Genomic DNA, 27,450 nt, shown 5'->3' on the forward strand with positions numbered 1-27,450 from the left:
AAAGCAATGGAAAATATTCACCAGCCATCCGACCCATCAAATTCCAAGCAAGAACAAAATGTAATTGGATGAAACAGTAATATTTGTAAGTGCAAGGTTCAAAAAGTATAGAGATTAAAGCACCAACATCAAGTCACAATCTAGAGTAAAAATGTACAAACCAACAGAAAGAATAAGGAATGGTTCATATGATGAGCTTTTCTGCTGTTAGATATATTCAATGACCTCATCCTAACTGTTAGCTAACTATTTATGACACAAACTACATTTCTAATGTCAAACTGTACAAATCACAAATAAGTAGCAGCTACTGCTTAAGCTCATTTTTTTAAAAGGCTGTAAAAGGTGGGGGTGGGGGAAAGAATTTACACACTGGATTTCAACTTTTCACGATTGTCCTCATCCGGATTTGTCTTATTTATGAGAGGCTGACTGAGATCTACTGAAGGTTCAGTGACAATTGGGAGCTCTGGCGAAGATGCAGTGCCATCCATATCTTCACATTCAGCCAAAGCTTTATCTAAAGCAGACTTGGCAACTTTAGTAACCCATATCATCAAAACCACTGTGCATAGCAAAAAATAACACTTCAGCCTGGCTAATTAGAGAAAATAATGAACTCTAGGTCTTAAACCACTTCTCCAAGCTCAAGAATTTCAACTATCATTAAGGTCTATAATCAACTATGGTTCTCTAATATAAAATTTCTATAGTAATTACCATGCGAATTGTGAAATACATTACATTTACTTTACACATATTAATTCTAAATAACAATAACATGTTAATAAAAGAACTACTACATGTGAAGTTTTTTATTCCTGACATAACTCACCAAACTCCCAAATATTGTTGAAAATACAAAACAATATAAGCCCCAAGTGAAGAATTGAGACAATGACTATACATATATAATATGCGATAAATGATAGTGTGCTATTCCTCTTTTGCCTGCTTAGATATATGTCATTTTCTTTCTGTCTGCCTCTTCAGAATTAATAGAGGTGGCATCAGAAAAGCCAAAAATAGAGCCCATGGACAGAGTATGCAATTCTTAAGCACTCGGCCAATCATCTGCAGCCCAGCGCCCAGCCTTTGCAGCACTGAGCTGGGGACACACAAAACTACACAACCTTCACATGCAAAGGAAAAAGGAACAAGACATGCAGGAGAGAGGGAGAGAGTGAACAACTTCTGGATAAAGAATGCCAGTTTCATATTTCAAAATATATGTGGGAAACAACATAACTTACCAGATATCACCAGGCCAACAATGATCCAAGGCTGCATTCAAAAGAGGCTTCTTAGATGTTCCATTGGCAAAAGAAGCTAAAAGCCCTTAAAAGGCTAAAACATATCAGGATATATGATAGCATCTCTTACCAAATGAGTTTTTGAGAACTCGCCCCAACCTTGTGTCACATCTGATAGATCCTTGAATGTAGTTCCAACATATACAAGTGCCAGTGTTATTGGCTGCAACAATAACAATACTGGGGGTATTAAGATACTGCATGAGCTGGACTGCCATCTAGTAAGCTATAATAACACATAGACCTTATTTTAAGGTGTAAACTGTGCAGTTTCTACCATAAATTCAAATGGAAACAGGGCATTACTTGTTTAGTTAAACAAAACTTGTCATATCAACGATGGCCCTTAAAATATAGGCGTTATTTGACAAGGAGAAGTTGAACTAAATGATTATATACCAAGAAATATGCTTCGCAAAATGTAATTTCAAAATAAAAACTGAGACAGATACTAATATACTAATACAACTTATACAAGTCTACAAACATCAAACTTGATAAAACTTTAAGAGTTCATTTTCTTAATAGCTTAATTAAATGCACTATCTTCGTAGAACTTAAGTAGCTAGCATATAAAACACACAGGATTGGTAACCATTTGTAGACCCAATATTAACACAATTTCCTTTTAAATCAATTGATCTCAAATTTTCAACATTTTTCGTAGATCATTTTAAAGTTTAACGATATCTGCTATCTTCCCATGCCCAACATGCTTCAATGTGGAAACATACATAAATCATTGTTACAAACAATCATAAGGAACAACTCTGATGGAACAGGAATAACTCCCAAAGGCATCCTGTTTTCTATTAATCATATGCGTATCTCAATTAAAAATGATTTAGATATCCTTGTTCTTAATAAATCGGATGCAACAAGTGACTGCCAACAAGAAATCCAATTAATGCTCAACAATTTTGAAAGGCATAATAACAGAAATTCATTGTTAACAGTAAAGTTCCCTATAGATAATTGATCAGGGATGAAGACAATACCATCATTCCTAACCAGGAAGTCAGCGTGTATACACCTAATGGAACAGGAGTAACAGACAGGAAGTAATTTAACATGTTAAATGGTACAAATGGAGCAAGCCGAAGCAGTAACACGATCTGTAAAGACAGACACAGAAATTAAAACAGTCAGATATCCTTCAGTTGAGGACAAAAAAAAATAGTTCTAAGCAAAGATCAAGCACAACAATAGCTTTTCTTAAGCAATGATGAGTAATTGTCAAGAAGTAAGCAATTGACTGAGTGACAGATATACTTGAGGGTAGGCAGAACGTCAAATGACACATGTTGGTTAGTGGTGGATATTTAGTTTCCCTTCTTACTGATACACTTACAGTTCCATGAAATATTAATCATAACAATTAGAACAGTACATGTTTTGTTTGAAGGTCTCCTAGGAAGATGGACAGGTGGAGGTAAGAAAATTATCCATTGCATGCAGGACACTGCCACTAAAGAAGAGACATCCATACTACTGACGATTTCTGATTTGGTATAGCTCAATAATCTTGCTCAACACAAAGATGGATTTTCATCAGAAAGTATACTTGTTTGATTTAACAGGCAATCAAACTTATACATCCCTATTACAGTAGTGTTTGAAGTATATATCTTTTTCATGACCCACTTTCCATTCTGTGAACTTTGGGTCGTCAGAATCAAGAATTCCAAAAGAACATAAAAGATAAAAACAAGTGGAACATTAGAAAATAAACTTCAAAAGACTCAACAACTTAAAAATATTATGAATTTAATATGAATGCACTAACCACGTAAAATTTTGTGTACTATCAAGCAATCATAGATTGACATATTAAAAGTTGTTAACTTTTGTGATAACTACATTAAAAGTCATATCTAAGGTGTATTCTAATTCGCTAACAACGTACACTGATGGTATATCAAAATTAAACTCGAATATTATAAGCTAATGTTAGAGGTGTAATAAATTCATTCATTTTTCTTCATCAAACAGATTAAGCGTTTGGGAGAGTTGGTTCATGACGACTAAAATATTGAGTGTACAAACCTTGAAGCCAGATCTCTGAATTGCAATTGTCACTAATCTAAACTGTGGATAATCCTTCAACCAAGAAACAACAAGTGATTTCCCAATCTGCATAAATAGACAATTAAGAATAAATAACCTCAGATAAAACAAACAAATAGGTCATAATATAATACTGAAACACATGGACCAATAGGCGGCACAAAAGTAAAGGAAGAAAGAGCAAGGGATAAAGAGCATTTTATAATAATTAAGAAATGCAAACTAGAGAACTAAGAGCATGTTTGACTTCTCTTTTAAAAAGAGTTTTCTGTTTTTAAAAATGAAATACAATATAAATTTATACTGTATTTTATTTTTAAAAACAGAAAACTCTTTTTAAAAGAGAAATCAAACATAACTCTTTGCTTTTCAATTTGAAAACTACTAATTAAAGCAAAACTGGATAAACTTACTGTTCTACCAAGAAGAAATGCAGCTACGGCACCAATAGTTGAACCAATAGAGTCAGCAACAAAGCCAACTACAAGGCCAAATAGATAACCACCACCAAGCTGAACAAGAAGTATCAGGTGAGATGACTAAACAAAATCATTTCTGGCCTTGCTTTACTAACTTTTTTTCTTCATCAGTTATATTGCAATGGAGATTTAATGTAATGAATGAGCTGTTTATATAACTCATACTCTTTACCATATGCTAGAAATTATAAGTGAATCATCTAAGAAGTGATGGAGGTGCTTAGAACTTTCATCAAACTACAAACACAAATATGTTTTATAGTAAAGAAAATAAAGATAGTATATTGTAAAATATCACCCAGTTTGCAGAATTTAAACAGGTAAATGATGACCCATGACAACTTAAAAAAAAAATTACAAATTCCTAATGGTGAGAATCACACTATCAAAAAATTCTATTAAAGAAAATATCTAAGCAGCAATGCAGACAGGTCACAAGTGATACATGGGTAGTTGATAATTCTATTAACATACAAGAAGTTCAAGAAGGTCTGAAGTATGCCAGGGTACCAAAGATTCTTACAGTAAGAACAGCAGCCGGAACTGCTAAGATAGTCAAAGGAACATAAGCAGCTGTCCTGAAAATACCACACAAACATGAGTTCACAAATTCATTCAAGTCAGTGGTTATCCGGATATTATAACATGCACACTTGTGTGTTATGTATAAATATATAATTATTCTTTTCCATGACACTGATTCATATAAAAGTTATCAAACCATGAAAGCGCATGACCATCTCTTCTGAAGATAATCTTAACTAAAGCAATTGCATGAAAAGAAAGAAGCACAATTATGAGAAAGTGAAAGTGCAACGGAGATAGTTACAAGCTGAAAATTATAGTGGTCAAGCATTAAAACTGACTTACAGAGCAAGAGGACCCCATGGCCCAAGGTTACTATCAATCCATGCCAACAAATCCTTCAGAAACTGACGAGCAAAAAAGGGGGGAAAGATTCAAAATCTCAAAGAAACCAGAATATTTGGGAATGAAAATCCAAATGTGGTGCTTGTAATTAAGTATATAATAACAGTGGCATTGTGCCTTGGATACATGAACAACAAGGAAGAGGGGATTCCCATTTGTAAAACTACCTCACTGTGTTATAACTTATAAGATGTTATCTTCTACTCCTTTTCGTTAAGTTTACAAGATAGATAGCATTGTGTATTAGTATGTCGACTTAAAACCAAACTCAAACAAAATCTTCTTTTTCCAATGGTACTCCTCTTCTAAAAATTACACAAGGTGCTACTTATATTATCCGTTGGTTGAAATTCCTGTATGCAAATACAAATTGAAAATTTTCAATGCATCATAGTAATAAGGCAATTACCATCAAACCCCATTTCATGAAAGAAGGAACATGTCCAGTAAAGAAAGCCGCAGATAACAAGGGATAAAAAAAAATGATTGCCTAGGAAATGAATCAATTTAACAAAAATGCAACCATCCTATTTCATGTTTAAACAAAAAGAACTAAATAATTAGTTTATATAAAAGAGAACTACATGAAGCCAAGTTGTGAAATTGAATAAAAAAGGAACCTTGTCAACTGGGAGGGTAAAACAAGCAACAACAGCAGCAGCAACAAGGAGAAGCAGAACTGTGATGTTGAGAGCAGAGGCCCATGTTAAAGACATGGTTACTCAAGTCGAAATCCGAGGCTGTTTGCTTCACCCTTCAATGATCATGTCATGGGTGGACCAGTCCCTTCATCATCTCTCTCAAAGAACACTTTTCGGAAATAACACTGCTTTCGCACCTGCTTGCTTCTGTGACTTGCTGCACTTAAAACATGATCGCTTCTTATTAATTTCTTGATCGTCATGCTTTGAATACCTTATTTTATGACAAAAAATTTAAATTCAAATAAATTAATAACAATTTAATAAATTATTTTTGAATTAATAATTTTCTAAATATGTACAATAAAAATATTTACATAATATTTTTATTAAAAATTATAAATTTTACAAATTTTAATACATTAAATAATATTAAATTATAACTTTCTATAAAAAAATATTATGTATTATATAGTTAAACACGTTTTAAAAATAGTGAAATTAACAAATGATACGATGATTTTTTTTACATGATCTAGCTCTCAATTACAAGGTCTAACCTAATATATATATCAATTAGTGTAAGTCTTTCAAGAATTTTTTATTTAATTTAAATAATACGTTATTTAAATAAAAAGTTCTTAAATTCTTTTTCATATATATATATATATATATATATAAATATAAGTAAAATAATGTGTATTTAATGTATACTCGCGTTTGGTTAAGAATTATATTAATGATGTTAACGAGTATAAATATCCTTAACATCTTATTTGGATTACCGGAGTTTGCCAATATAGAGAAGGCCATGATGGATAATTGATGGAAAGTTATGGAAAAGTTATTTTTATTACTTTGGATTAGCCATGAAAATAAAAGAGGAGAAAAATCAAACATGAACGCGTGGCTCGTAAATAATCTCTCCAAAGATGACTTAAAAATGAGCTATATAGCAAAAGTGAATGACCCACTTCTAACATTGTTCTTCTACCCTACCATTCCATAACTTGGCATTAATTAACAGATTAAATTTGATTTTAATCGGTTAGCATATGCTCTACAACAAAATGCACATCTCAGATAAGTCTAGTAATCAATTATAAGCATTATTAAGTAATTAGTGACACACTTAACAGATTAAAATTTAATTTAAGTGATTAACATATATTGATTGAAACTATGTTTTACAGAAGGTATGAAAAATACTTTATTATATTTATTTTCTATTCTATCCTTTCATTATTTTTTTTCATAATTTTAACAATTAGCAAGATTTTTTTTTTTCCTTATTCTTCTCTTTCTTTTTCCCTTTGAATTCAATCAACTGAAAAATACACTCATTTTGTTTTTCTTTTTTGTTTCTTCTATTTTCTTTTCACTTATATTTTTATTTTATTTTGAATGGTTATGAAGATATCGTTAAACCAAGCTTATCCTTCAGTTGAGGAAAACCTATGGATAAGATTGGGTACTTTATTTTTATCCCCGCCCTCATGAAACTCGTCTTTGCCCCCATTGGGTTGTCATGTTCATATCCAATTGTTTGAAAATAAGAAGAAATAACACAAGCATGAGGTATGTCATAACACTATTATGAAGGATTTATTTACTCATGATGTAAATATTTAAGTTACGAAAAATTTTCAATATATATTAGACTATTCCAAATGAATTCAAGTGACAAAACATCAAAGAATTTAATTAATATATCCATTCATACCATAGGATATATTAATGTAAAAATAAAAGGTCAAAATCCATGTAAGGGGCTGTTCTGGTTATTTTCGTGAGCAAAGGGCAGTACAAAGAGAAAAATAAAGGAAGATAAATTATTAAATAGTTCGATATTATTATCTGTTTATAGTTTTAACCAATTATCTTGTGATATGTAATGCAACTTTAATATTTTTTATGCAAAATATAATTACATATTATGTGATAATTGATCAGAATAAATATACCATGAGGGACTATAAATAGCTATTACGATAAGGCGGTGGGAATAGTGTCAGAAACAGAAAGAACATGAACCATACACAGCTATTGCGATAAATTATTATTGGGGGTGAAACCATCATAAATAGTAACCATCCACTGCCAATAAGAAAGGCACAATTGCACTAAAGGTATATATATATATATATATATTCAACTTTAATGAAATCATTAATATTTTAAAGTATATTTTTAAGGTATATCTAACAGTGTACGATAAAAAATAATAATAATAAAATGTTAAAAAAATTAAAACTATTCATAAATAATAACTCCAGTATCTCTTGCTAAGACACAACAACATTTTTATCCCGCTGGGTATACCTCCTCCCAAGAGAAATAAATAAAGCTGCTTTTGTTCTTTTTCTTGTTAGCTATCTTGTGAGCAAATTAAGACTAAGGTTTAAATAAAATTTTAGTGACTCTATTTTTTATAAAATTTGATTTTAGTTTCTAAACAAATTATTTTCATCTTTAATAATTTAAAATGCAACACTTATGATATTAAAAATTGACAGACATCAACCTATGAATTAATCGCATTCCCATTAGATATCAAAAGTATTGAATTAAAAAATTATATATAGAGAGAGGTTAAAACTAAAAGTACAATTCTTTAAAGTCTAAAATAAAATCTCATCAAAATCTAAAGACTCAAAATATATTTAAATCTAAAATTAAAATCTGTAATTTGATTACTGACAGTTGTGAGGAAGAAGCTTGGATGTTCGCCTTTTGAAACCACATACAGTCACACTTGCAATAGAGAGATGGGTAGTACCGGAAACAGAAAATGTCTCATATATAGTAGCTAAATGTAATTAGTTATTGGAGTGAGCCATCAATAATGGATTAAGGAAGAAAAATTTGGGCAATCCATGGCAGGCTTGCCATCAATAATGGAAATGAGGTGCATGCATGCATGTCTCGTGTGTAAAAGACATGGTATTAAGAATTTTGGTAGTTGTTCGGTGCCAACATTAGTTGTAATCGTCTACTTCCATCGACAAGGCACAATTGCAACTTAGGTCACTAAGTAACCACAAACCTATTAGAACTCGAACCAACAAGAGACATGCAAGAAAGAATAGCCTGTGGACTATGATAATGATCATCAATAGTAAACTGTGTTTTGAGGAGCTAAAATCCTCTGCTAATCTACAAATGGAACAATCTCATTTATACATAACTCACGCCAACAAATATATATCACTAAGAAAGAATGCCATACCTAACTTTATAGAAACAGCAAGAGTCAATAGTCTTCAACCAAGCACCTTTGCAGACTAAGTATAAGGTGTGCATTGTTCTATAAAGTATGCACACACTTCCCTCAAATGCCACCTTGCAGGCCAAGTATTAGGCTCATACCATTCCTCTGGCCTATCTTGCACACAGCGCATTGAGAAGAACATGGGCTAACATAAGGTCCACAAAATATTGATGCCCAATTTGGCCATCTCGCCACTTCATCTTTGCTGGAGCCCTTCCATAGTGAACCCCATCGTTACACCGGTTATCAAAATGCCATGGAAATGTCATATCAAAGTTATCAACCACGCCGGATACAACGCCTGCTTGCTTCAATTTTTCTAATAACACGCCATTGAACACCTCCATCTTGTTAGGATTAAATGCTAGTGATCTTGCATATCCACCAGTTGCAACTGTAGTCCTGTAGAAGACTCTAGGCCATGCCAACCCCCTTTGCTTCACTGTCTTCATAACATCTGCCCAAAAGGATGCTGCATAGTTTGCTCCAACAGAGAATGCTCTTATGTTACGCCAGTGGACACCATCATGCAAACCAGAGTTCATGATCACGGTGTCTGGGATTGTGTCTTCTGAGAAGTACTTTTTCAACAAATTTTGAAACCCTTCATCTCTCAGAGAATCCAACCCCAGATAGTTTTGCGTTTCATTCCAATGCCCATTGAAGATGCTTGTAATCCTAACTGTTTGAGATAAGTCTTTTGGGTTTGAAAAGTTCATGTCAAATCGTCTAGGGACAGAATGTATTTCAGGCAAATCTAAAACAAAGTTGAGCATGTTCCTTATTGTGTCAACATGATTTGAATCACCCCAGAAGAAAATCCATCTATTCGTTAAGCAATTCCAAGCAGACTCAGCTGAATACAACTTGAATGAGCAGTGAGTTGAGTACACCCAACCATTACTCTCCAGAATTCCCAAGGAACCATCACACCAAGGAGCTTTGCAAGGAAAATCCGGTGTGAGACACCTGTACCTACCATCATTCCCTATGGGGCAGTCATCATTCTTACCATGCCTTGTCCACCTTCCATACCACACATCCCTGCCAAAATCAGAAGCTTTACAAGTCTGCAGTTCTGGCATCTGAACACTGCTTTTGGAGAATCTAATAGCAATATTCCGAAGCATTCGATCATAAGAAAACCTCCAAGGGGTGAACTTCAGGCCTTCAAAGTGTCTATAAAGCAGGACTATAGTGAGATTGTAAACCCCATCAAAGTCTGGATGAACTTGCAATGAAATAGAGTAAGAACCATTACTGAAATCTTTCACCAAAGGCCTAGATTTCCACGATTCCCCCAAAAGATCAGTCTCATAGTAGTCCCCACCTATACAAAGAGGCTTCCCTGAATCATCCAATGCTTGAAAACCAAATTCATGTACATCTCCAGTTGATAGCTCTATCACATTCCCACCATCCAACTGAGGAATTGCAATGCCCACGGTCTTTGAATCTTTACAAGGTTCACCTCCACGAGCTGACCATCTAGCTATAAGATTTGAAGTAAAGTTGGTTTCTAATGCACTTGAAATCCAACTTGAATGCCCATGAACTAGAAGGGGATTTTGGCTTAATTTTTCCGACACGGTTATGTTCACAGCATTGAACTGGTTTTGATCCAAACTATCATGAATATATGGAGAGACAAAAGTTAAATTTTGATGGGAAAGAGTGAAATTAAGGGCATGAGACCTTACAGTTACAGCAAGATAATCTTGATGGTACCTCCAAGCTTCAATGACGTTCTTCACTGTGCAGCCATCAATGCTCCAAACAACGACCATTCCAACCAAAAGCAAAGCAGTGAGAAACCCAACACGCCAATGAAGTATTGGAAGGGACCACAGAGCCCATTGTGGCGATATCGCTACCTTCTCTGGCATGGCATCACAAAACGCCACCACCCCGGAACAGCTACCAACAAATCCACCACCCAACACCGCAAAAAAAGCTATCTTTTGACGACAACACGCCAAAACAGAAGAGGGTCTTTTACGCGCAAGTGTCGATTCTCTCGAGGAAACTAATAAAAACAAAACTTGAATGAAAGAAAGGGGAAAACAAATCGTAGGGATACTCACAAGTTACAGGGGTGCTTTCAAATTTCAATGTAGTGTGAGGGTGATAGTTCTAAGGATGAAGAAGAACCAAGTAAAGGGAAGGGTCTTTCACATTGTACTCAGGTGAGTTCAGCAGATTCCAGAAATGCAAGTTAAAAAGAAGTTCAATAAACCTCGAAGTTTTTTTTTTTTTTTATATAAACTTTACTTTTTATTTTAATCTTTTCCTAAACTTTGATTTGCTTGCTTACAGCAGTGGATATTTTCTTTTCCTCGTTTCTAATGAAAGTTGTTTTTTTGCTTTATCCTTAACTAATCCGACTGTGGTTGTGGTTGTCGAGGTAGTTTCGGTCTTAAACTCCTGCAACCATGGAAGGTTAATTTAACATAAATTCGTCATGCTACATTAAATGCACAATCTAGTATTCCGCTGCCTTTCTTAAAATATAAAAGAGTGAGCATTCTTAAGTTTTCTTATAATATTTTTCATTAATCTTCTTCGTATTTTATAAAAAATTAATTATAAAGAGTAAATTTATTTAATATTTTAAAATTATTTAATATTTTTTATTATTAAATAAAAACATCTTATAAAATAATTTAAAATTATATTTAACCTGAAAACAATTTACGAAGCAATTTGTTTTTACCTTGCTTCGTTGTTTGTTGTGATTTTGACTTCACCTTGGGCTTAAAACTGAAGGTTATGAATTGAAAAGTATATAAAATTACCTCGAGTAGTTATTCAAAACTTCAGCATTAATCTTATAGCTATTGTTAATTTTACAATTCAAACTATCAATTTAAGGTCGTCACGCGTATAACCTGAAAAAACGAAAAAAACTCATTATAAATACAAGGTATTGAACTTAATTGAAAATTTTAGAAAATATTCTTTTAAACATTAAAGATATCTTTTAGTTAATAATTAAAGAGTTAAAAAAAGAAGAAGAGGACATTGCCAAAGTAAATACAGAATCTCTCAACAAAATATTTTGTCAATGCATTGTTATGAATTGAATTATCGTCAACACATTTTAAAAATGTATATTTTTTTTTATTCACTTGCTGTAATCTCGTCAACGAAATATATTGCATCATAATTATTAAAATTAGATTGGATTCGTCAATTTAATTATTTAAACCAAAAACAATTTTTAAAAATCGTTTAAATCAGCAATATAATATATATATATATATGAATATTTTTTCCATATTTTTTTTACAACTTTTTATTCAATAATGATTTTTAAAACAAGCTACTGTTCATTTATGAGTTTCAATTTGGTATTAATTGTTTATTACGAATCTTGTTGTCTTGTACAATATTCCCACGATCTTTTTATTATTTTAATATTTTTTTTAACTTTTTAAATATTATTCTTGATTGTCGTTTAAAATATTATATAGTATTCAAAATCTACCTTTAATTATGATAGACTTGAGCATAACTTTACTTGGGGTAGATTCAAAAAATAAATAAGGGAGGACCCAAGAAATAAAACTTTAAGATACAGCATATAAGATGTCACGTACTAGCAGAAATAAATAAACATTAGCTTACTTTTAATTATATATAATATAATTTATTTTTCTTTGTCAAATGATTTGTATTCACTGTGCATGGTGGCTTTAATGAAAACTCATAATAGTTATATCCATGATCTAATTTTCACTAGATAAAAAATTATTTTAATAAAGACAACGTAATACTTAATTGTCGATGTATAATGTTTTTTATGATTAAATCAATAAAACATGATACTTAAAATATGATGCTACAACAATGACGTGCTTTAATATCGATGAAAGTAGGGAATCCTAAGGTGGCGACGAATGAAGATTATGAAGTGTTCTAAATAAAATGGAAACCCCATTTAATAATGAACCATTTAAAGATGAAATATATTGTCAGTGTTAGCAAGTCGTGTTTTCATTTAATAATATTTACAGTTTTTTTTTATAAATAAATATACATTGTTGACAATTTTGGTAAATAATATGATCACATATATTTAATGGCAATATAATTTTTTTACGGTGAGAATTCATCAAAGTTTAACTAAATATTTATTAAGTTAATTAATCAATTCCCTATTCAATTTAAGAAAATGTTTTTGTTTTAACTTGATCTCACAACTAATGATTAAAAATACTCTTCTCTGAGCTGCATGAAGAGAGGTCACTGTTCACCGTTCAATTCTGAAGTGTACCGCACCGACACATTATATCTTTGGAAACGGAGGTGGGTCTGTGGGGGCATTTATGTCATTCCGAATATTACCAAAAGAATTTTTTAAAATTTTTTATTAACTGTTTATATATCTATAAATAAAAAATTTTATAAAAAAATATAATTATTATATTAAAATTATAAAAATATAATAAATTTTTATTTTTAAATTTTTTATTATTATTAACTGTTTATATTCAATTTTTAAGTTAAAATTAATAAAATTATTTTTTTAAATATGTTTGTTAACGGATAGTATTTTAAGAATATCAGTTTAAATTAATAAATAAAGATATTAAAAATTATAAAAGTGTTTTGATGATATGTTTCATAAATATTATATTTAAAAAATTTTAAATAACATCTTAAACACATTTTCTTTGTTGAATAGGGAAAGGATAGCTGGAGTGAATGTGATGGTGTGAGCTGTCCACCTGTCCCACCCAAATGTTTTTTGTTTTTGTTCTTCGTACTTAAAGCAATAATAATAATATGGCACTTCGGTTCACGACAAAGTCGGATTGTGCTGTGATTGAAATTTCACCCCATCTTCGTGTAAAATGTAAATTATGAACCGGCGAACTCTACCTTCGTTCGGTGGAACGGAAAAAAACGAAAAAAAGAAAGTGATATTGAAAAAATATATTAGTAAATGTTTTTGAAATAATAGTTAGAGTCAAAAGACACATTAAAAAAAACACTTTATTTCCCTAAAATGTAAAAATAAATGGGTTAGACATTTATATTACAACCTACACATATATTTATTTTCTCACTCTTGGCCATTAGCATCTTCACATGCATTGCTCCCAGCGCCTCTCTATGTTGTAACATTTCTAGCATCCACGTTGATTTTCAATTTTCACTATTCAGATACACACACATAACAGAAACTATTTTTATATAATAAAATTGTATAATTCTTTTTACAACTATGAGAAAAATAGAAAGAGAAAAGAGAGAAGTGCGTGTTGAAATGAATAATATAATGAACAAAAACCACAAAAAGAGATTATGTATAACGTTATAAAAAAACATTATATAAATAATGTAATTCTAGAAAAGAAACCTTCCAATGTTTCCCAAGGAAGTTCCTGTTTACAAACATCTCATCTCTTTCCATTTATTTCAAATCAAGCAGATGGTTCCACATCTTTTGACCTTTGATGCTAACCAATGGCACCAAAGCCATCGAACACTCAATTTATTTATTTGCGAAGAAAAGCCATGGAATTCTAAATTATTTTACAAGCACCAAATTTATCTTGTTATATAATTTGGTGTGTATTTGTTTAGTGTTTTTAATATTTATTTATTTTTTAATCAGTTTTCTGATAGAATCTTTCAACTAAAAGCCAAAAATATACTATGTATCACTTCAACGGTATAACTCATCACTTTTCTCACGAAATAATGTACATTCAACCATACAGAAAAATAAATAAATTCTCTTACTCAGCAATGCACCGAACAATTTCTCTTTAATATAAAATGATGCATACGAAGTAAACTCGAAGTTGCAGCCTCAAAACACAACTCACTAATGCACTCAAAAGCTTTTCCCATTAGACACGTCACGGTGTTGTGATATGGATTTAGATGCAACTATGCATTAATGGAATCAGACAAGTTCCGCTAAGTGCTGGGAATGATTGCTAAACAGCCCCTAAAAAATATGGAGAGACTCTTGCATTTGATATTGATACACCAATTCAGGTATAACATAACACACGATGTAGAACATACCTTAATTAATTATAAAAACATTATTCAATTTAAATAAAATTTGAAGGATTGCCTCTTGTAAATGTTTTTTTCAGATAGAGCCTAGCAGACATGCATTAATTTTGGCAGAAAAAGCTGGCGCCGGCTGCGGGAACGAGAGGACAACATACTGTCAAGAGCAAGCACTCAAGCTAAGAAAATGACGAAGTTTAATTACCATCATGGAGGTTGGTTTCTAAGTACAAGCCGCCTTGTAAGATGATTTAGCCAACAGCACAGTTCCCAACTCCACCAAACCACTACAAATCATTTTGGTTTTTGGATACTCACGGTATTTATTTTATAGTTCATGTCAAAGTAATCCAGTAATTAGGGGTAATAGGATATGTAGAGAAGGAAGCAAAGAAAAATGCACACTTTGTTCCCTGTTGTTCCCCTCTCTCTCTCTCTCTCTCTTTTTGGGGTGGGAGAGGGGAGCAAATTACTTCCTTACCACGATACACTTGTTGCATTGATTACTTCCTTACCATGATCACAAGGGATATCGCACAATCTCATAGTAAATCCCACAGCCCCAATTTGCCGGGGAAGGTAACAATTCACATGGTGTTGATAAAAGAAAATCACAAGGCAAAATACATCGGAACTGAGTAAAAGTAGCAAAATTTCTTTGGGTTAAAATTAATGAATTCAAAAAACCGATACACTATCTTTTCCAAGACAATAAATATTAACATCTACTATATCAACAAAAACTAAAGGTTGCAAATAACAACCCCAACAGATTCAAACCGCACCTCCAAAAAAAAAATATGCGGAGAAATTGGAAAGATTGACATATGGGAATAAAAAAATATAATAATAACAAAAGAAGGCAGTGAAAATTGATAAAGACATCAACATTTAATTCCATGGATCGTCCCAGCCCTTGGGTCCCTCTCTTTTCAAGAAGTCAATAATAGCATTGACCGCTTCTTCAACTCTGTTAGACAGGGAGTGATTTCCATATTCGATTTCTACCTTCTCTGCTCCTCCCATCGCTCTGCATAATCTGCATGCGTTTAAAATGTACCCCGTGACCATAGAAACAATCATCATATATCTCAATCCTTTCAAGCTGTGGTTATTGCATAACAAAAAACTGACACCAGATAGGAGCAGCGATTTTACCGCTCAACCAGTGCTTTCTTATCAACGTAGTCTGGAACATATTCATCAGCCATTGAAAATATAACCTGCCAAAAAACCAAGGCATACCAAGATGACAAACCTCCTTACCATTTTTTTTTTCTTCTGAGAATAATTAGGCAGCTCTCAGATCTTCTGTCTTTGTCTCTAATATTAGAATAATATTTACTTTTATTTTAGTAATTAGTAGCACTTAACATTTTACAGTGTAAGGTCACATCGTTTCACTACGAAGGCAACATCATTGACACTACTGCTTAGCTCCATTCAGGCCAATATTGAGAGCTACAGTTGATCATTTGATGATGACAAACTTATTTAGCCTTCTTGTTTAGGTAATTGGTATAGTCACTAGCATGACATAAACTTGTAAGTCATAACCTCTACTCAGCTCCCCAATCATCTGAGTTGCATTTTAGCTTTTAATTTGTGCCTCCTTTGTCAATTTACATATCAAAATGTCAGATGCCTCTACATGAATGAAAAAGCTGGGAAACTTCTGCTCTAAAGACTAGCATGTTGTCTCAAAATCCAATGTTTTTATTTAGCCCAAAGGTTGTATAGCAAAAGAGAATATATATATACACATGCTTACCTGACAATGGGTGTTAGACATGTGTCCAAGTCTCATCCTTAATTGATCATCACTTAGGTCAGAACTGAACATATCATCGTCACCATTATATGAACAAAGGGAGTGATATCTGCAACATTAACTGCTTTTTAAGAAGAAAGCATGAGACAACAAAGACATTTTTTGTGCAGTATCAACTTTAGCCAGGAGTAAATATTTCTCATGCATCAACATGTCATGCATGTGGTAGTGCTTCAATAAGGAGAGAGAGGTAGGGAGGGAGTAAGAAAAATACAGGAGTAATTATGTTCCAAAAGCAGAGACTACTTAATATGTGACAAGTTGTCTATTTGACATCTGATAATAGCTTAGTTCAAAATCAATAACTGACAACTTGAAACATTTTACAAATATACAGTATAGCACTGACATATTTGGAAGCCCGTGATCAAAGCAGCAATAGAAATGGAGAAATCTCAGTGTTGTCAGTAAAATTTGTGGCTCATAGCAATTGACATTGATAAGACCAAAGAGTAGTTAGTTAGTATAGTTAGGCCGTTAAAGTTGGAGAGGTATGAAATTAGCTTAAATAGGAGAGCGTAGAAGAGTGGGTATTCTAACTTGTTATTTGGGAATTGTAGAAAAGAGGAAGTCCTTTTTGGAGGGAAGAGTGAAGACCTTTGGAAGGAGAATTATCTCCTTCATTCTTTGTTCATAATTCAACAAACACAACAAAAGCATTCTTTCTCTGATTTTCTTCTCATCTCTCGCCGAAAAACTAAATCATCTTCAGGGTTCCTAACAAACATGCACACTAGAAGGAAGGATGCATGAATTTACCATCATCATTCTTTGAGATCAACTCACAAATGCAAATTACGTTTGAAAATCATATATTTCTTAGCGTTTAGAATAAAGAAAAGGAATTAGAAGGGGCATTTAAAAATTGAAAATACTAATATTTACAAGTAGTTCTTTGTTAGGCGTGCCATAACATAGGAATTCAAATCATTATTTGACAAGTGTAAGGTTGTGGAGACCATTTCTTTACACATTTCAAATAATCATTAAAAGATTATATGGTATACTGTATACCATGCCAACCTAAGAATTACTCTCACAACCACTTTGGACTGATAATTGAAGAGCAAAAGAAGATTTTTCTACAATTGAATAATATCTTAGTTTCCAACAATGCATCTTGACAATCATGCAGTAATTGTATATCTGACACTGTTTAATGATATCCAGACTTGTCTCAGAATTTGTGCTGCTCCTAGAATTTCTGTACACTCACCTATAGGCAGTTATTGGGGCACTGGGATCTGCTTCCCTTGGCATTAACTCTAAACCTCGGCCTTCACTTATCATCTTAGCAGCCAGGTCAATCATAGAAGCTGTATGAGGGAGTGTAGCTTGATATTCCCGATCACTGACTGGAGCCTGAGCAATTAAATTCATATAGAAAATTAAGCAATCAGTGAGAAAACAGATGCTACATAGCATGACATTACATATAGATATTGACCAGACAAAATGTCCACTTTTTTTTGGTTTAGGTAACACCAAAATTCAACATTCCAATCCTCAGACTTCAAAATTTTAAATTGTGCTGGCCTTATAAAACTGCTGTATGTATGCTAATACGAGCAAATCAAACACTTAAATGCAAGGTTCTGAATACCAGGCCAGTCATTGAATTGATGAAGAGACTACTTCTCAGTATAGTGTATACACCACACTTCTATCTCAAAATCATTAATTTTCACCAAGAAAAAAACCTTTTTATTTTTTTACCATAGAATTTTACTCTATAAATATTAGAAATACTGCAAGGTAAAAAATATCACAACAAATGAATTATTTAATATAAGTAAATAAATTAAAACAAAAGAAGTGATAAAAACTTTACATTCGTATAGCTAACCATATACTCTAACAAAAACAAATTGATGTAATTTCCTTTTTACGTGTTAGGTTTTAGCGATATTATGTCTAAAACACCATGTTAAAACTTAATAACAGTGGCATCCAGCCAGATTGTAGGCTCAAAATACTGTCAGATGACTTGCTACCATTTTAAAATATCCTTATGGCCTAATGCAAGTTAAGATAGCAACTAAAATCAGGACTGGCATTAGAGGATTAAGATCCCTAATTGTATAAGGTTGTTAATCTAAGTGGCATAATTACATTGCATTAAACTTTTTTCTATCAGCTAAAAGACATTAAACTAGAGCTACCATTTCACAAAAGACATGCAAATAAAGATAAAATTGATCTACTATCAATGAGTACCTGAAAGATGGCAGCACGAACAGCTCGGGAGCAAGCATAATTGGTGCGCATGTAATTCACAATATCCTAGATATAATGTTCAAAAAGAAGAAAAGTTTACTTAACTTTACAACAAATGACAGTAGCAAGAAGAGAAGTGGAAGTATAGTATAGTTCAGGATTTATTAAATAACCTGACAGCCAGTGCTATGCCCAAGTAATGCCACACCTTCAGAATCTTCTTTGTTTATTAAATAATTAATCAGCTGATCCAGCTCCTTAGCATCCTTCAAAACAAATTTAACATGGAATGCAAACTCAAGCATCAAGAGAATTATCCTTGTCAATCAAACAGAAGTTTTAACATCGCACCTTTCAGTAAAATGTGAGAATGAACATATAATATAGTTTTTACATGTTAAATCTTGAGAATGGCCACAATATCAAGGCAACATATTTCACATATATGTTGCTTGAGGTTATAGTTACTAATTTAACACTCCTGGACCCTCAGGATGCTTAATTTCTCATATCAAACAAAAAAACTAGATTCTGAGCATATTGTTGTTTACAGTAATGCCAACAGTCACACTAATTTACAGTAGAATAAATTACTTCTAAATCTGATGAAAAAGTAAAAAAAAAAATATTCTTTTATTGTTTTGGTTTACTAAACAAACAACAGAAGTTTCTAATACAAGAAACCTAGGCACTAAGAATCAAGACCAACATTAGCTTTATATTACTCACTGCAAGGAGAAGCTTTTGCAACATTAAGCTCACTATATCAAAGAAAAAGGCATTTCACTACTAAATTAAATAATTTCTTCTCCTGTGTGTCAGTGACATTATATGGTGGCTTACTCTTAACATTTTCAAGTTATATAAAGTAAGTCCAGAATTTTGAGCTCATTATATGTAACATTAGTAAGCATAAATTTGTTCAATAGAAGATTTATAACATTTCACAGAGACCAGCAACACTAGGAATTTAAATTTATTTTTTTTACTTGTTGCAAGCTGGAGGTGCCATATCCACTGTAAGAAGATGACATAAGAAATTGAACTAATGACCAATTCTCAAGATCCAGAGCAATTGCCAGAGGTTCCAAGTATCTACAAGAAGATGAAGAAAATGGATGTCAGATAGAAACTTGTAGGTTCACATCCAGATGTGGACCTTTTAAAAAATTGTGCAGGGACTGGTATAGATATTCTATTATTACATTAATATATAACAATACCAACTTCTAGCAAACTTTATCTTCAAATAAAAAGTGAAAATTATATATCCATTTAAAAATAAGAAGTTATGACTTAATGGAATAGGATTTGGTTTTTGTTATTTAAAATAAAGTTGTCCCTACAGAAGTTAAAACACTAAATTTGGAAATTTACAAAGAATTATATTTATTTAAAGTGTAGCACTTTGTCTTTCAAAGACAGATTTATAATTATAGTAAAAAGTTACTTGATTCTTTCTTCCTTTTAATATGGAAAGGACTATTTACTAACTGTAAATTTGTAATCACATAAATATATCACACTTAGTAGATCTTTTTTTATAGAATGTCACTAAGCCAAATATACAAAAGAAACAATCGTATACAAATTACTTAATTTTTGTTTCATAAAACCTCACTAAAATAGATAGAGAAAAATAGAAATAAGGTAATTAACTTGTCGGTAGCTATTAGCAGATTGATATTTCTGAAGCTACTATGGTGAGAGGAAACTAACTAAGAAATGGCAAAAGGGAAATAATAAATAAGATGTTTCACAAGCATTTCTTTTGCGTGTCTTAAAACCAGCATTTCATTTTATTATAAGCAAAGAAAGCCAAAGCAATCACTAAACTTTTATAAGCACACTAGATATTATCTTTTAACCCTAAAAAGAGAAGAATTAGGTTTTAAAGCCATTGGATATTCTCGGACCAGATACCATTCTGCTTCCGTAGAAAACCAAACCGAAGTTGAAAATGAAAGAGCAATCAAATGAGACAATTTGACACACAATAGAGGGGTTGAAAGCAGGCCACAATCATATAGACCAGCATAAATAAGAATCTTCGTCTATGACATGGTTCCAGCACCAAATGCATTTGAGTAATTTAGCTTATTATTTCTTTCAATATTAGGGAGCATAACCATTTTTATAAACATATATTCAGAAGCTCGAAATTTTTTTGAAGCGACAATGACCACGCTCATGCACCAAATTCATATCCATAGGCTTGAAGAATTCACTGTCGCCAACGTTGCCTAATTTTTTATTTCAGATTATACTTAGTTAAAAGAAAATTATCATTGAAATAGTCGGAAGATCAAAACTCATTCTCATCCAGAAGATGAAACACATATTGCTTGGAACAAGTTCTGCATTATCAAACGTACTGAGTAGCAAGAAAACCATCAGTCAATCCACCAATAAAAATGACCTGCCGTTTGAATTCACCAGTCTTGAATGCAACCTGCAAATAAAATAATCTATCACAAGGCATTCCACGAAACTCGGAATGTTAAAAAAAAGAGGAATCAATAAGTGAAGAGACAATGGCAGAGATTGAGTTATACAAACTCGGGCATGAAATTGACAATAGGAATAACACTATCGAGAAAAAGCATGATGAAAGCTTATGTAGCGCACTCACTAAATAATTCATTTCTTTTTTCCTCTTTCATTTTTTTAAAATTTGGAGATCTCGAAGGTCGACAATGTAGAAGTGTAAGGGCAATATTACTAATAGCGATTAGATGATGAGTTCCAAATCAGAATCATCCATAATTAAATCAGATTTGAAAAAATAGAAAAAAGCAACAAGATAACGGACCTGAATAGGATTGGGACCGTACTTGAACAGAACCCCTCGGAACTGATTTTTGCGGATGACGGGACCGGCGGTGTCGGCGGCGACGGCGACGGCGACGGCGGAGTTACTGGACATTTTCAAACTACTGGAACGACCGCCGCGAACGATTCCGGAGAACCAGGATGGAGAAGAAGAAGATGAAGACGACAAGCTCGAAGAAGAAGTGAGAGAAGGATTCATTGCCTTATCAGCAGGTCTAAATTATTGCCATGATGAATCGGTGATAGTGCGCACAGTGTGTAGAAACGAAGACAGGGATAACGGAAGAAGAAGCAGGTTACCGGTTACCACTGTACAGTGATGGATCAGAACTGTCACTGCCTCATGACAGCGTGTTTCTCACGCGCGTGCATCCAATCTTGTGGAGTTGTGGAATACGCTGAATACTCTTTCGCGGTGGGTGAACTGTCTTCTTAAAAATAATAATAAATAAGTTTCAATAAAAAAAAGGCCGAGGCTTTAAATGGGCCTAGGCTTTATGGGCCTTATATTTTTGCACCATCCTTCCAAAAATTATTTTTAAAATTTAATTTTTTTAAAAAATAATTTTTAGAAGTGATTAGTATCATGTTGTGTTGATTTTAAAATTTATATTTAAACACATATTAAACTAAATTTCAAAAAAATAAAATTTGAAATTGAAAAAAAGAAAAGAAACGATATAATGGCAAAAAAAAGCTGTATAAAAATAATTACCCTCTCGAGGATGTAGGCTTTTGTCTTTGTCACGGAGGATGTAGGCTGTCTAACGTAATTTTTGATGCCAAATTTTCAATCCGTAACCGATATCTAATCATAACAACAATTATGGCTTGGAGTTGGGGTTATGATTGTTTATTTGTGTTGTTGCTGAGAAACGCACTAGCTCTAAACACAAAAGCCCACCGACAAGTTTCAAGAGGGCTTTAAGATTCTTCCACCAGATTGACCAAAAACCCAAACAGATTCTTCGACCAGGTTGACCAAAAATTGGACGGTGTTTTATAATTTCGAAAAATACAAACAATATGATTGGTTGATTTTGGTTCAAATCTAACAATCCTCATTGTTAGATTTTTTATATTGTCTACTTAAACTAGGCTTTTGTATACTACACTAATGTGAATTGTTTACTCCTGTTTTATTTTATTTAATAACTTGATCATTTTGAGTTTTTTCATATTATGTATTCAATGGATATTCAAAATTTTGGGTATAAATGAGGTTAATTTATTATTATATTCTTTTATTGTCACTTTAATCGTGAAAGATGAAATTATTGGAAATTAAAAATATGAAAATATTAAAAGATGTATTTTACATTTAAAAATAAAGCCTCAGATTTTTAACATATAAACGTGTTTTTAGTAGCCTCTCGTATGAGTTGTCCACGATATATATATATATATATATATATATATATATCCAAAGACAATAACTTTAAGAAGCTACGAGCTGATTTTATTCTCATTGCTCAAACGTTAGAATTGTCTCAATAAACTTTGGTATTTAATAATAGACTTTGGCCGGCTTGGGAACGATATATCTGAAACGCTAATAGCATCAGAAAGTGCATTGGGAGACCTAAACAAGCATCAATATATAGTTTCTCCTCATAACCGGGAGGGAGTTTTCTTTTGCTGCAAGAAAGAATAGTTATGTCTTGCTAATTAACTAGTTAGAGCTACCTGTGAGTTACGGAAGGAATGAGCCAACATTTCACAAACCCACGCGTATGTGCTGGCCAAGAGAATGCTTATAAGACTAATTTTAGATATCTAACATAAACAGACCAAATATGCAAACATATTAATGCATGACTTTTGATTAAAAACTGAGATCAGGCTTACCATATATATGTTTAATTATTTTAAAATGAAAGAAATAAGGTTAAGACCTGCAGCAACTTACTTTATTAATGCTTATGGAAACAGTGTCTAGCTACCTTTCGGCCATACCCATCGCACTATAGTCGTGATGAGTGAAAGCCTAACATCCCAAACCCACGTTCTGAAAATTCATTGCCTAAACCCTAAGGAAACATTTAATCGAATCATATATGCACAATATAAAGAAGGGGAGAAAGAAAAAGAAGTCAGCATTCTCATATTCAGTTATAATTTATTCCCTAACACTTTCCACTTACCTACCTCACTAGAGTTGAATTCAACAATCGAGTAGGCTAACAGTACATTGTGGCACATAGTTAAATATTTTTCTACATATTTAACAGCAGGATGATTTTACTCGATTTGTGTTTACTTCAACTTATTTTAAAACAAGTATTTATTTTTATTAATTTTCTTGTAAAAACTTCTAATTTAAACATACACTCAAACGACTATAATTTTCATGTATTTTAAACTCCATTTAGTTGATAGAACTTTTAAATGCACCCACAATTATAATTATCATTTTTATGTATTTGAGACTTCAATAAGATGGTTCAATCGGCCAAGTGTCATCTTTATACTTCAACAATCTTTATTGGAGTATTGTAGGAAGTTGCCTACCTAAATTTTTGTGAAATGCCATTGTATATAGGACTTTTTATATATAAATAACTTCAAAAGTTAATTGTTAATTTTCAATTATATTTCACTATACTTTTGAGATAACCATAGTTTTCGAGTTATTCTTTTTCATGCTTTAGATTGACGTACTACTTTTTTTTTTGGGAGTTTAAGATCACATCATTGGAGTCAACCCAAACCAAACTAATTAAGGTGGTTTGACTTATTCATATACTTGAGTTTTAAAATAAAATTGAACTAAATTAATATGTGTATACCTTTATATTTTCTAGGAAAGGCAATATAAGTTAAGAATATTCATAATTTGGTAAGAACAAGTCTTTCATTGAAGAATTTTTCTAAAAATAAAGTTAAATTTGAAATCTTATTTTAAAAACTAGGCATGTACCATAACCAACCACCCATTATAATGGATACCATTATTTTATACTAAAATTTATACTCCCTAAAAAAATGCTTGGAAGTATAGGTGGGGGGAAATAGGATGGTGCGAGAAGTAATGGTTAGACACTATCAGTGCTAAAGCTATAATTTAGATAAATATATCATTTAACATATAATCTACATCTAAAATTAATTATCAGGACAACAATATAGGCAAACATATAGCTAGGTGAATTCAAAAAATAATTTACAGTACTTGCTAGTCGCTTTTTGTTGAATCGTTGGACTTAATCGTATACCCTCCCTATTGACTAATATAAAATCTAGCCAGGTCGGCTGTTGCTTAGTTTTGTACTAAAGCTTCACCTGGTGCTAAGGTTGAATTAATGGTGGGTTAGGGCAACTTTATCTTTAATATTTGCTTTTTCTCTTTGTTTGTCTCCATCTCACCCAAAATAACAATATAGTATACGTGAAAATAGCATTGTGCAATAAAGCTGTACTACTGAGACAAGGACCGGGGAAGCAACCCCACTAAACTTGCTCTTATGCCTAATTATATCCACCAATATTAATTCAAAGAAAGTAATGCCAGGCCTGAACTTTTCTTGCAACTGAATAAAACAACAGACATAGTTAAATATGACTGAGGAGGGTAAGTGTAAGTGAATTCATTATTATTGTTTTCTTATTAATCTCAAAATACAGTCGCATTTTCCAGCTATGACCAATTAATAAAACTGACAAAACTTCTTCACCGAGAAAATTTGACTATTACGCTTCTTGCGGAAAGTAAGTAGGGGACAAGTATTTCTCAAACTCAGGTAATTTTGAAGCTTCTCTTATCCTACTTACTTAGGTTTTACTATAACAGTAGAAGCTTCCAGAACCTGGTCACACACATATATAAACATCGAGGCGACTATGTTGTTGATTTGATGCGCACTACACTAGGTATGCCTAGACGCTTATCATAATGATTATACTCGTCAACGTTGAACTTCGATTCTTTGGATTGTTATGTCTTAATATACAAGAGAATAATAAAGATGATCAAGAACATTAGACACAAAAATGAAAAAACAAAGACCAACATGCCAAATAATAGGTCGACACATTTAGTGGTGGCGGAAGGTATATATTACTTCGGCCACTCCCTTAACAATGATATCATGCATATGCATATATTTCCACAATGTGCAGTAAGTTGGTCAAAATATGTTATATATATAAGGTGCCACCTAAAGGAATATAGTAGAAATATATTGCTTATGGGCCGCGCACCCAATGCATCTAATTAAATCCCTCGTTAAGGTCATATATAGCCAATTTAAGAAAGCCATGAGAGAGACAGGGAGACCAACCTCTTTTCAGTGTGAAATCTAAAGGTTTCCTCTCTAATCCCAAGTGTAAAAGGACATCCCAAGGTGACAAATACTTGGTTTGATTTGGAAAAATGTTGTATGTACTACTAAAATAAAATATCTCTGAATATCCTTTTTATAGCTAAAATATGTTTTTTAGGTGTGCATATAGAGAAGAATTTTAAAAAAGATTAAATAATGAAAATATTAATATATATAATACTACATGTAATATTGATTTTTAATAATTTAAATACCATAACCAAGCAAACTTATAGAACCACGTCATCGGGTGCCAGGGAATGAGAGAATATATATAGCTAGCTAGGAAACCTTTTCGGTAGAAATAACCTACCCTCTACCAAGCATAAAGGTGGTCTTCTTGACCTAATTTGTGGTTATTATGTCACGGTTTTGTACAACACAGCCATCCACGTACTTATGCTGAATAGACTAATGAAAGAAAAATGCAACCAATGTTAGGTACTTATGTCTCCCGTTAGGACAAAATTTAGACTTAATTTTTTAAGTAATGTTGTTGTTCAAATAAAATTTAAATTTTATCTAAATAATCTGTGATAATATTAAATACAAGAAGAATTTATATATATATATATATATATATATATATATAATATGGAATAAAATCTTTTTATACTAGTATAAGTTTAAAAAAAATTTTACTCGATCTGAATCTTTTATTTAACTTATATTTAACAGATTATAATTTATTATTTCACTTATCATTAAATATAAGTTAAATAAAAGATTCAAATTGAGTGTAAGAATTTTTAAACTTATATAGTGAAAAGATCTTTCTTTATATAGTAGAACTATTTATTTTGAATTGAAAACTAAAAAACTCATAATAGATATACATCAACCAAGTTTGTTTTTGTTATAAATATACTTGTATTAGAAATTACTCTAGGTAACATATTGTTGACCTAGGGCGATGAAAAGTTATAAGTTATGTATGTTGCTGAGGATTAATAACTTTCATTTAAAGTATGTTTGGAAAGAAACTTTTAGAAGAGAAAACGTATTTTTTAGTTTTAAATTAAAAAAAATATTATTTATTATAATTAATATATTAAATTTATGCAAATATTTATTTAAAATATAAAATTTACTTTTCCCTGGCCTCTTCTCTAAAATTTCCTTTTCAAACAATCCCTTAAATTATTAAAAATAAATAAATGTTTGCAGCCTTTTTCTTTCTGGAGTTATAATAATGTTGTTAGCAGTGAGTTTAATTGCTTCTCATTCATTGATACATGTATGTCGGGATTGAATCATGCACGTTAAATTTGTCTGTGAATGTTTGACATATTTTTATGGCCATTAATTAGTAATGTTTAAGTAAGCACATATGTGAAAAGGGATAATGTATTCGTCGACAGGAAGCATACTCTGGTTCGAGGAGTTTAATTTGTGATGGTACACTCCCTTGTGAGTGGGATCTCTTGTCAATACTCTATCTAGTGTGGCGTCGGGTGGCATGTCTCATTATGGTGGCGGTACAAAGTTGTGTTAAAAGTCTTTTTAATATACAA

At 32.0% G+C, this 27,450-nt stretch overlaps 3 protein-coding genes across 7 annotated transcripts; all 3 read right to left on the reverse strand.

The window, feature by feature from the left end:
* Positions 1–67: 67 nt before the first annotated feature.
* Positions 68–5,684, reverse strand: LOC113847627 (TVP38/TMEM64 family membrane protein slr0305). 2 transcript variants are annotated; one of them, XM_027476846.1, is made up of 9 exons: positions 5,410–5,684; positions 4,730–4,791; positions 4,383–4,437; positions 3,794–3,892; positions 3,360–3,446; positions 2,312–2,428; positions 1,384–1,476; positions 1,254–1,284; positions 68–565 (listed from the first exon to the last, which is right to left on the reverse strand). In XM_027476846.1, the coding sequence occupies exons 1-9, from the start codon at positions 5,503–5,505 to the stop codon at positions 366–368; spliced, it is 840 nt and encodes a 279-aa protein (XP_027332647.1). In that variant the 5' UTR covers positions 5,506–5,684; the 3' UTR covers positions 68–365. The 2 variants fall into 2 exon arrangements, with proteins under 2 accessions (XP_027332647.1, XP_027332648.1); XM_027476847.1 differs by lacking the exon at positions 1,254–1,284 and having other exon boundaries at positions 328–520; positions 5,410–5,605.
* A 2,981-nt stretch (positions 5,685–8,665) lies between these two features.
* LOC113847738 lies at positions 8,666–10,872 on the reverse strand. The gene is made up of 2 exons (XM_027476995.1): positions 10,408–10,872; positions 8,666–10,311 (listed from the first exon to the last, which is right to left on the reverse strand). Exons 1-2 carry the CDS (start codon positions 10,585–10,587, stop codon positions 8,812–8,814), a joined length of 1,680 nt encoding a protein of 559 aa, XP_027332796.1. The 5' UTR covers positions 10,588–10,872; the 3' UTR covers positions 8,666–8,811.
* A 4,499-nt stretch (positions 10,873–15,371) lies between these two features.
* LOC113847267 (UPF0613 protein PB24D3.06c) lies at positions 15,372–22,031 on the reverse strand. 4 transcript variants are annotated; one of them, XR_003501764.1, is made up of 10 exons: positions 21,595–21,993; positions 21,158–21,234; positions 19,772–19,877; positions 18,956–19,048; positions 18,783–18,848; positions 17,782–17,927; positions 16,506–16,614; positions 16,314–16,381; positions 15,893–15,957; positions 15,747–15,773 (listed from the first exon to the last, which is right to left on the reverse strand). XR_003501764.1 is itself a non-coding variant. In XM_027476257.1 (9 exons), the coding sequence occupies exons 1-9, from the start codon at positions 21,811–21,813 to the stop codon at positions 15,626–15,628; spliced, it is 981 nt and encodes a 326-aa protein (XP_027332058.1). In that variant the 5' UTR covers positions 21,814–21,862; the 3' UTR covers positions 15,372–15,625. The 4 variants fall into 4 exon arrangements, 3 of the variants coding, with proteins under 3 accessions (XP_027332058.1, XP_027332057.1, XP_027332059.1); XM_027476257.1 differs by lacking the exon at positions 16,314–16,381 and having other exon boundaries at positions 15,372–15,773; positions 21,206–21,234; positions 21,595–21,862; XM_027476256.1 differs by lacking the exon at positions 16,314–16,381 and having other exon boundaries at positions 15,382–15,773.
* Between the last annotated feature and the right edge of the window lie 5,419 nt (positions 22,032–27,450).

This window comes from Abrus precatorius, unplaced genomic scaffold (genome assembly GCF_003935025.1).
Source record: "Abrus precatorius isolate BTA unplaced genomic scaffold, Abrus_2018 Scaffold8, whole genome shotgun sequence".
Lineage (NCBI taxonomy): Eukaryota > Viridiplantae > Streptophyta > Magnoliopsida > Fabales > Fabaceae > Abrus > Abrus precatorius.